Source organism: Myotis lucifugus, unplaced genomic scaffold, assembly GCF_000147115.1.
Source record: "Myotis lucifugus unplaced genomic scaffold, Myoluc2.0 scaffold_4042, whole genome shotgun sequence".
NCBI classification, from domain to species: domain Eukaryota; kingdom Metazoa; phylum Chordata; class Mammalia; order Chiroptera; family Vespertilionidae; genus Myotis; species Myotis lucifugus.
In genome coordinates, this window is record NW_005875090.1 from 1 (window position 1) to 10,884 (window position 10,884).

Genomic DNA, 10,884 nt, shown 5'->3' on the forward strand with positions numbered 1-10,884 from the left:
TGTGTTTGGATCAATGGTCCTCTGTAAACAGAGGCTCCCATGGAGGGGGAGGGGGGCGCCGAAGAGCCGGAGAAGCGGCCCAACGCACGGGGGGCTCTCGGGAGGCTGTGCCCGGCCACGCAGGCACCTCTGACATCCACAGGGGAGGGTGCCGGGCGCCAAGGGACATGCTAGTGGCAGAGAGAACCTGACGTACAGGAAAGGATGAGGGTCGGTTCCCCCAGTGGCTTGGCTGGTGGGACACAGAACCATCCAGTTCTGCCCTGCCTGCTGCTTCATGGAGAACAACACCCAGAGCCCGGCCTGTGTGGCTCAGTGGTTGAGCGTCGGCCTATGAACCAGGAGGTCACAGTTCGATTCCTGGTCAGGGCCCATGCCCAGGTTGCAGGCTCAGTCCCCAGCAGGGGGTGTGTAGGAGGCAGCAATCAATGATTTTCTCTGATCATAGATCAGTGGTTCTCAACCTGTGGGTCGCGACCCCTTTGGGGGTCGAACGACCCTTTCACAGGGGTCGCCTAAGACCATCGGAAAACACATATATAATTACATATTGTTTTTGTGATTAATCACTGTGCTTTAATTATGTTCCATTTGTAACAATGAAAATACATCCTGCATATCAGATATTTACATTACGATTCATAACAGTAGCAACATTACAGTTATGAAGTAGCAATGAAAATAATTTTATGGTTGGGGGTCACCACAACATGAGGAACTGTATTAAAGGGTTGCGGCATTAGGAAGGTTGAGAACCACTGTCATAGATGCTTCTGTCTCTCTCTCCCTCTCCCTTCCTCTCTGAAATCAATAATATATATATACATATATATATGTATGTTTTTTTTTTAAAGAAGAATAGTGCAATTAATCCAGTTATCACCCAGATTCTATTTATCAAGATTTTGACACATTTTTTTCCCCATGTTACTTTTTGTTGTTGTTAATCCTCACCCGAGGATATTTTTTCCATTGATTTTTTAAAATTTTTATTTTAGAGAAAGTGGGCGAGAAAGAGAGGGAGGGAGAGGGAGAGAGAAACATCAATGTAGACACATCGATTCGTTGTCTCCTGCACACCCCTGACTGGGGCTGAGGATTGTACGTGCCCTTGACCAAGAATCGAACCTAAGACCCTTCAGTCCATGGGCCAACGCTCTAACCACTGAGCAACCCAGCCAGGGCTCCCATGTCTCTTTGGTTGTTTTTGTTTCTTTTTTTTGCTAAAATAATCTGCAGCACATCCCAGACATCATGTCACTTCCCCACACCTTCTTCTAAACATATGAACGTGTCTCGCATCCCCACAATGCCATTATCACACCTAATACATTCTGGTATCATCTAATACTTGGTCCGTGATAAAATGTGCCAAAATAGCTAAACAACGTGAGTCTGTTTTTTAATTGGTTTGTTTGCATCATGAGTTCTCAAGGAAAAATAAAACCATGTGTGCAAGCAGGCACCCTGGGGACCAGCCCCCCCCCCCCCCCGCCCCGTATTTCCCAGATCCCAATCCCTAGGGCCCATCAGCTCTAAAGCTGTGTGTGTGTGTGTGTGTGTGTGTGTGTGTGTGTGTGTGTGTGTGTGGTGGCGTTTCACTGCTTCTACTTAGGGATATTACAGCCCATTCCTACCTCTTCAGGGTCTCCAGCGGCTCCTTCCTGCTCATGACGCCCGTGTCCGGGTCCACGGTGGTTGAAACGCACCTGCACACACAGACACAGAGCATCACACGGGGACAGAGGGGCCTTGTCCCGCCCCTCCCTGTCCCGGGCAGTGGCGGAAGGGTCTTACCTGGAACAAGCCATCACCCTCTTCAGTTCCACGTCCCCAATAAGAAGCTTGTGCCACGCATCCTAGGGGACAGGACGCAAAGGTCACGTGAGCACTCCGGAGCCCTCGCCCCCACGTGTCCCTCGCATCCAAGATGGCAGAGTTCACATCAGTCCCGTGAAGACACGCCCCTTCCTGCCCCTCTCTCTGCCTTTCCTGTGTCAGTTCATTCACCTGAAATGAAATGCTCCCCTTTTCCTCTCACTTGGCAAACTGTGATGGAAGCCCGCCTCCTACAGGAAGCCACCCTGATTGATGCTGCCGGGCTCAAAGGGGCGGGGAAGTAAGGGGGCAGAAGGAGTGGGGGAAAGCGAGGAGGGGGTCTGGAGAGGCTGTGTCAGATCTTTGTGTGCGACTGAGGTGGATTAAGACCTTTCAGTCACTGCTCATGTGAGTCTGTACCTCCTCCGGCCGGATGGGGACAAATTAGCAGCAGGCCCAATAGCCATGTTCCCTTTGCGTCTGCACTGGAGGCTCACAAAGCGCCCAGCCCAGGAAGCTCCCCTATGGCCGGCCGGGGGCGCTGGCGCCTACTTTTCAGGACAAATCGAATCAATGGACTGCGCGCCCTCCGACCCAGCAGGGGAGATATGACATACAAATGTGAAACACTGAACAGCCAGCGTGCTTTTTAAAAGTCCCAGAGACACGGAGGAAAGGCCTTAGAACAGCGGTTCTCAACCTGTGGGTCACGACCCCTTTGGGGGTCGAACGACCCTTTCACAGGGGTCGCCTAAGACCATCGGAAAACACATATATAATGACATATTGTTTTTGTGATTCATCACTATGCTTTAATTATGTTCAATTTGTAACAATGAAAATACATCCTGCATATCAGATATTTATATGACGATTCATAACAGCAGCCACATTACAGTTATGAAGTAGCAACGAAAATAATTTTATGGTTGGGGGGTCACCACAACATGAGGAACTGTATTAAAGGGTCACAGCATTAGGAAGGTTGAGAACCGCTGCCTTAGAAGGTCTCAGGGCAGGTGCTGGTGTAACAGTACGAGGCAGCGTTCTGGGGGTTTAGAGAGCGGATCTTCAGGTTGCTGGGGTCACGGGAGGTTTGATGGGAAAGGTGGGATCTGAACCGAGTCTTCCGGGTGGAGATTGTGAAAGGCACAAGGACGCATGGGGGGGGGCGGTGCCTCCGGCCGTCATTAGAAGGAAGGATATGGGAAGACAGGAACATCTGATTGCAGCCTGACCTTCCTACCCTCAGAGGCAGGCCCTCGGCCCTCGGCCTGAAGATAAAAGCCCGGAGTTCAAAGGGACCTGCCCGGTACTTTGTGGATCATAACCCCGAGGCAGAGCTCCACACTCAGAATTTTACCTCTAAGAGTCTACATTGCTCTTTTTAAAAAAAATGTATTTTTATTGAGTTCAGAGAGGAAGGGAGATTGAGAGAGGGAGACAGAAACATCAACGATGAGAGAGAATCATGGATTGGCTGCCTCCTGCACGCCCCACACTGGGGATCGAGCCCACAACCTGGGCATGTGCTCTGGCCAGGAATCGAACCGTGACCTCCTGGTTCATAGGTCGATGCTCAACCATTGAGCCACGCTGGCCGGGCAGTGTGTATTATTCTTGGTATGTGTATTTGCAGGTTTTTCTTTTAAATCAGGAAATGGGCCTCTGAACTGCATATTTCACCAACAGCCCAGAAAGCTGGACAGCTCGGTGTAGAGCAGCCTCAGCCTGTTCTGTGTACATTTCCCCACCAGGGGGCACTGACATCATATAAAAACATGAAAGATCCAAAGGGAGAGAAAGGAGTTCCAGTTAGGAAACCTAGTTTAAGCAATAGTCCTAGAGGCCCTTTTATGTGCGATGAAAACTGTTAGTTTCAAACTAGCTGGGTTGGCTCAGTGGATAGAGCACTGGACTGCGGACTGGAAGGGCCCGGGTTCGATTCCGATTAGGGGTACACGCTTGGGTTGCGGGCTCAATCCCCAGTGGGCAGCGTGCAGGAGGCAGCCGATTGATGATGCTCTCTCATCATTGATGTTTCTGTCTCTCTTTCCCTCTCCCTTCCTCTCTGAAATTAATAAAAATATATTTTTTAAAAAACTGTTAGGAATTGATTCACAGGTAAATTAGGTAAAAAACTCCACCATATCAGGAATCTACTTGGCAAAGGGGACGAAAAGGAGAAACTGTTGTTTGTTCAGTGCACACTGCGGGCCCAGAGCTGTGTTAAATGCCAGTGAAGAGCTCACGAAAGCCCTCCTACCAGGACACAGGACCTGGAGGTGATCAGAGACGTTTCCGAGGAGGGGGCTTATAATCTGGGCTTTTAAAGAAGGCCAGGGGCGCCCTGACCAGGTACTTCAGTTGGTTAGAGCCCTGTGCCATGTACCAAGGTTGCAGGTTCGATCCCCGGTCAGGGCACATACAAGATCAACCAATGAATGCACAACTAAGTAAAACCACAAATCAACATCTCTCTCTCTCTCCCCTAAAATGAATCAATAAAAAAAAAAATTTTTTTTAAAAGGTCAGGTCAGGGGATTGTAAGTGGGGCAAAGGGCAAGATTTCGAGGTGACCAGCAGGGAAGTGAAGAGGTAAGGGAGTGAGCCACGGAGATGTGTGAGGGAAGGTATGTCCGGCAGAAGCACCAGCAAGTGCAAAGGTCCTGGGGTGGGAAGGAGCCCAGTGTGGCTGGAGCAGAGACAGAGAGAAGAGGGGAGCGACAGGACACGGAGCCTGGAGCTGGCCGGGTGCGGGATCACACAGGGCCTCAACCGGCGCTGTAAAGATGCCATGTGTTCCTTGAAGAGAGATGGGAAATCAGGAGGGTGACAGGGAGGTGACTTACAGGCGTCCTCTGACCATGTACGATGGTGGCGTTGCTCAGGCTAGAACAGTGATGGCGAACCTTTTGAGCTCGGCGTGTCAGCATTTTGAAAAACTCTAACTTCACTCTGGTGCCGTGTCACATAGAGAAATTTTTTGATCTTTGCAACCATAGTAAAACAAAGACTTATATTTTTGATATTTATTTTATATATTTAAATGCCATTTAACAAAGAAAAACCAACCCAAGAAATGAGTTCGCGTGTCACCTCTGACACGCGTGTCATAGGTTCGCCATCACTGGGGTAGAAGCAGGGAGAGCAGCGTATGAGAGAGGATGGTGACATGGCCCACCCAGGGAGGGCAAGGAGGAGAACGGGAGGACAACGCCACCAGGATTTGTCCACCATTTGAATGTGGAAAATGAGAGAGAGAAGAAAAAAGGCGGGGGAGGGGGGGGGTCCCAGTCTGGGGCCTGAGCAAGTACATGGGAGTCGGTATGTGGGAGTCAGAGCCACCAGGCACTGAGACGGGCCAGGCTGGGCGGAGCAGGCGCTGGGGGAAACTCAGCCCTCAGTCTCGGACCTCCTGACGTTGAGATTAGCATCCACGTGGAAAAGAAGGGAGCAAGGATGCTCATTAGGGGTCTTCAGGGTGGAGAAGGGTCCAGAGAACAGGCCAGAAGCATGCGTGGAGACCGAGGCTGCTACGCACTGAATGTGTGTGTCCTCCCGGGATTCTGATGTAAAAACTGAGCCTCCAGCAGCCGCGGTGGGAAGGCCAGTCTTCCCCAAGAGGCCATCGGCCAACCAGCAAAGCACCTTCCACCAGACGGGAGCACTCCCCCCGTCCCTGTCCCAGGGTCCCACGCCTCACGGGCTCTCTGCTAAGGAAACCTGGTTCAAAAACCCATCTGCTTCCTGGGAACTCTCCTAGGACACCTCAGACCCGGAACTGCTCCCCAAAGCACATCTCTGCCTTGTCTATATCTGTGACCGCCCCCCCAACACTGATCGGGTGCACAGGAAATTGAAAAATGAACTGCTGTGCTGTGCAGGGCCAATAAATAATGCATCCTCAGAAATAATCTAATGTCACTTCAAAGACTCTCGGACCTTTAAAAAAAAGTTAAGTCCAAGGGAAAAGGCAAGGAAGGCTAGTGTTACCTCTGCGTAGACGCCACACCCCGAAATGACGATATTGGGCCTGAAGTTCATGGCCTGCACTTTCTTCTCCAGCCTGGAGTTGAGATCGGCCAGCGAAGCCTCGGACAGTATCAGGAGCGGGCTGGCGTCAGAGTACGCGATCTGATGAAGAGACAAATTGTTCTTACACAAAGGATTTCGCAGAGGTCCGGCGGGTCTAGTCCGTGGGACCCTCCCTTCTCCCTCCCCCAATCTCTCTAAATATTTCTCTAGTTCCTTTTAAGTGTATTTTTATTGATCCCAGAGAAGAAGGGAGAGAGAGAGAGAAACATCAAGTGCATCAATGATGAGAGAGAACCACTGATCAGCTGCCTCCTGCACACTTCCCGCTGGGGATCGAGCCTTAGACCCAAGGCCCTTACCATGACCAGGAAGCAAACCGAGACCTCCTGGCTCATACATAGTTCGATGCTCAACCACTGAGCCACGCAGGCCGGGCCTTTTTATCGAAAAGTCACAGTGATTCGGAAGGCCTTGCAGGTAACGGGATTTATATGATGGAGTGAAGTGGACATGAACTTGGGATCTTGGAGCTGTCAGTGGGCAGATGCCCTTGGGGAGGTCACTCCAGCATTTCAAGCCTCTAGTTTCTCACGTTTAGTAAGGCGGTTGGGCTCGACGACCTCATTGTGTGTGGATAAAAAATCATTCACCGATTCCACGGGTATTTATTTTTTATGCAACCTGCACATCAGTGTTAAAGACTCTTGCTGGCCCCAGCTGGTTTGGCTCAGCGGACAGAGAGTCAGCCTGCGGACTGAAGGGTCCTGGGTTCGATTCTGGTCAAGGGCACATACCTGGGTTGCGGGCTCGGACCCCAGTAGGGGGCGTGCAGGAGGCAGCCAATCAATGATTCTCTCTCATCATTGATGTTTCTATCTCTCCCTCTCCCTTCCTCTCTGAAATCAATTAAAAAAAAAAAAAAGACTCTTGCTGATGGTGACTTGTGTAGTGGCCCTAGTAATGGAACTACACAACAATGTGCTCCCAACCCCACTGAGTCAGCCTTGTTCCTGGAAGAGCCGGTGTAGTCATTTTAAGTCTGTGGGTCGCCAGACACACACCCATGTGCCCCACGGTGATCTGACCCCAACTGCAAACTGTAAAAAGGCCAGACCCGGAGCATGAGCCTGCAAACTGAAGGGCCCCGGGTTCGATTCCGGTCAAGGGTATGTACCTTGGTTGTAGGCTCCTCCCTGGCCCAGGCCCTGGTTGGGGTACGTGTAGGAGGCAACCAATCAATCGATGTGTCTCTCTCACATCGATGTTTCTCTCTGTCTTCCCTTCTCTCTTCCACTCTCTCTAAAAATCAATGGAAAAACATCCTCGGGTGAGAATTTAAAATAATAATAATAATAATAATAATAATAATAAAAGGCCAGATGGATGCAGCCACAGAATGGAGCAGAAGTTACTGCCACAGACCAGTTCTGGAAGCCAGGCGCACCAGCAGGCTTTTGTAAACAGCAAGGGGATGCTTGTGGCCAAAAATGCAGGCGTCTTCCCAATCACCAGGGTGGGAGGGGACCTGCCTGGGGGTGGCCGCTCGCCTGGTGGGGGGGCACCAGGCAAAACCACAGCGCTGAGCTCAGCAGACATGCGCCCCGCCCAAGGGGCTCTCCGCTCCGAGGAAGCCTGCCTCCCATCGGTCACCGGAGGGCCAAGACCAAGGGCGCTCTCTCACCTGGTCCGTGGGCCGGAACGCATCCTTCATCTCGTGGGCCTTTCTTGGTCGCATGTGAGGCTCGAAGTGCACCAGGCGGTAGGGCTGGGTCTTCAGGAAGCTCGTGATCCACTGGGCCGCCGCCTCGCCACAGTCCCGGCCCTCGATCTCCAGGTCGTGCACCCTGCAGGGGGCGGCAGGAGCTAAGAGAGGGCCTGGCTTTGCAAACCTGGGGCCCTGACCATGCCCCACCCGTATCAGAGACCCTGCCCCACCCTGTGACGTCCCCGTCATTCCTCCATTATCAGGAGACCTGATGTTAGCCTGTCCCCGCTTCTGTGAATATCCACTTTCCCCAAAACCATTTCTCAAAGAGACTGTCCTTTCCCCAGCGATTACTCCTTGGCTCTTTTGTCAAATATCAAGCGACTTTGTAGGCGTGGGTTTATTTCTGGGCTCTTGATTCTGTTCCGTTGACCTGCTGTCTAGTATTTTTATGCCGGTAATGTTTTGATTACCGTAGCTTTGTAGTATGGTTTGAAATCAGGAAGTGGGTTGCCTCCAGCTTTGTTCTTTTTTTTTTTTCCCCCCTCAAGATTGCTTTATTCAGGGTAATTCACAGTTCTATGCAAATTTTAGGATTGTACTCTTCTATTTCTGTGGCAAATGGCATTGGCATTTGGGTCGGGATTGCACTGAATTTGTAGGTGACTTTGGGTAGGACGGACCAGCAGATTCTGGACATCTTTGCCCTGAGAGTCTGAGCATTTCTCTTTTGCAATTTCCAAACAGGTTCTGGTTTGGTCTTTGGGGCAGAGGCCAAAGCCTGTACGGGATCATGCAAAAGGTCACGCCATTGCAAATGGATTAAAAATTAAGGGATAGAAATGTTCACCACGAAAGAGTATGGGTAACGACCTAACCGTGGCAAACAGGAGCCAGGATACAGACAGACGTGAAATACAAATTGCAATAGGCATATTAAAATGCACATTAAATCAACATGAAATCCCCATTTCCCCCATACAAATGGCGAAATATCTTTGACCATAACTGTCAGAATGTAATGAGAGAGATATGCCCAATACATCGCTCGTGGCTATAGAGCTGGTATAACCATTCTGCAAAAGAATATATCAAAAGCTCAATAGCTTTTGATTCTAACAAAACCACTGCTAAATTTCCCCCCCTAAGGAAATAATAAGAGGTATTAACAAAGACTTATCTATAATAATAAAAGCGTAATATGCTAATTAGACCGGACAGCCGAACGACCTTCCGGATGTCCTTCCAGATGTCCTTCTGGACGACCTTCCGGACGAAGCCGGGGCTGCGAGGGCCTAGGCGAGCTGCTGCGGCTGCCAGGGCCGAGCTCCTTGCACGAATTTCGTGCATCGGGCCTCTAGTGAAGATATTTATCACATTCTTCCTCATACCTGGAAAAAAATGAAAAACAATTCAAATGTCTAAAAGTGGGGACGTGTTAAAATGCAGAAAGGCAACATTTTTCCAACATAAAAAATGGTATTTTAGAAGATTTTTTTAATGATATAAGAAAATATTTAATTTATCGACAAGTATATAACAGTATTCAAAACTCTGATTTTTTTTTGAATCATTTCAATTTGGTTTTAAAAATATTAGCCATAATTTTTATGACATTTTGAAAATCTATTTATAGGTACAGAACAATGGGTTTTGTTAAACTGTATCACATTTATACTTGCAAAAATTTATTTCATTGTTATTAGTAGGAATTTTATTGGTTCAATAAAATTGGCAAAACTGAAAAAAAATAAAATAAAATTCTCTCTTGAAAAAAAAATATATATTAGCCATAGAAACAGAAAGGAAATATGGCAAAAAATTAACTATAGTTATTTCAGATGGGTTTTGTTTTTTCTTTTTTGTGGTATTTTCCAATTTTTCAACTATGAATATATATTTGTTTTATAATCAGAATAAAACACACCAATTATAACAGAAGCATATTATTATGTTTTAAAACTCCAGGTATTCTAGAAATTATATTGGTTATATAACTGGTTGCATCCTATGAACTTTCGGGGGTCTTGGACCTTTTCGGCTAACTACATTTTTTGATGTGACACGCTCTACAATATGGATTACCTTTAGCATTTCTAGTTAAAAATGCAACAACTGGAACAAACGTGTAATTAGACCACATTTTAATTTTCCCCACAAGAGGATAAAAAACCCATCTCTACGCCTGATTTCTCAGAAGCCATGCTAGTTTCCCCGGAATCACTGCTTCCTGTCGCCCCTCTGACGTTGGGGGGTAGAGGGGGTCCTGGCTGACTCTCCCGCCCACTGGGACTCCGACCCCCGGTGGCTGCAGATCCCAGCTGCCTGTTTCTATTCTGGAACCTCCTTTTATTAGACCTGAATATCACGGGTCACACAGCCATTTGTCCCCCTTCCCTCACTTACACTGGGAAGGTTCCTCGTCTTTCCAGGCAGAGTAGGGCCAGTCCAAGGCCATCCATCGGTCTATTCTCACCTCTTCCAGGCCCCTCCCCCCAGTCACTCCCACCCCACGCTGGTCCTTCAGCCTCTGGGGGTGTCATCTGTCCCTCGCTGATGTCCCCTGGGTGTTCCAACACGGGGCTTCTATGGCCGTCAACCCCACATGAACACCCATTTCTGAACCTTCATGATCCTGAGGACGTGGGATCCATAGCTCATTGCTGACCACCTTTCTGGGGCTTCCCTCCGAAATTTGAACTTTCTCCAAACACTCGCGCCAGGGCTAGGAAAGGCCAGCAGCTTACCTGCACTTGAGCACGGGGTTGGTGGCGGGCGTCTCGATGGGCAGCAGCAGGTCCGGTGTGTAGGCTGCACTGAGGGTCAGGGTGTCCCCCTCGCAGGTCAGGGACACCAGGACCAGGCGAGGCTCCTGGCGAGCAGTCACCATGTTCCCCGCCTCGTTGATCACCAGCCAAAACCTGCAAAAGACGAGATGTGCATGGACCGCTGTGAAGCCACGGCCAGCGTGGCCTCGGGTTCAAAGACTTGGAGAAAGGGCTGATGTGCAAATTAAAACACAAGACAAGAAATATAAATTTGAAATCATGGGGGAAGCCAGTTGTGAGCCTGGTGCAAGAGACCAAGTTCCCCTGAGTCTCCGTTCCCATCTGCATTTATTTACTAGAATAAAAAATTGCCTTTTAGGAATGCCAACAGGCATATCAAAGGTGATTGTTTAGGTAAACAGTAAGATTATCAGGTTGGGGGAGTCCGCTTTAGGCCATTGAGTCAGCAGTAGGTAATAAAATGCAAATATTCACCCTGTGAATATCAAAGAGCCCAATTCAGCCTTCTGACCAGACTTCTCCATTTATATTAAT

General features: G+C 49.1%; 1 protein-coding gene across 1 annotated transcript; it reads right to left on the reverse strand.

The window, feature by feature from the left end:
• Positions 1-1,610: 1,610 nt before the first annotated feature.
• On the reverse strand, positions 1,611-10,482 carry LOC102418559 (mitochondrial amidoxime-reducing component 1-like; the record flags this gene model as incomplete). The annotated part of the gene is made up of 5 exons (XM_006108869.3): positions 1,611-1,709; positions 1,798-1,859; positions 5,815-5,955; positions 7,538-7,700; positions 10,309-10,482. Coding segments are annotated over 5 exons (616 nt in total), but the record flags the coding sequence as incomplete, so codon positions are not given.
• Positions 10,483-10,884: the final 402 nt, after the last annotated feature.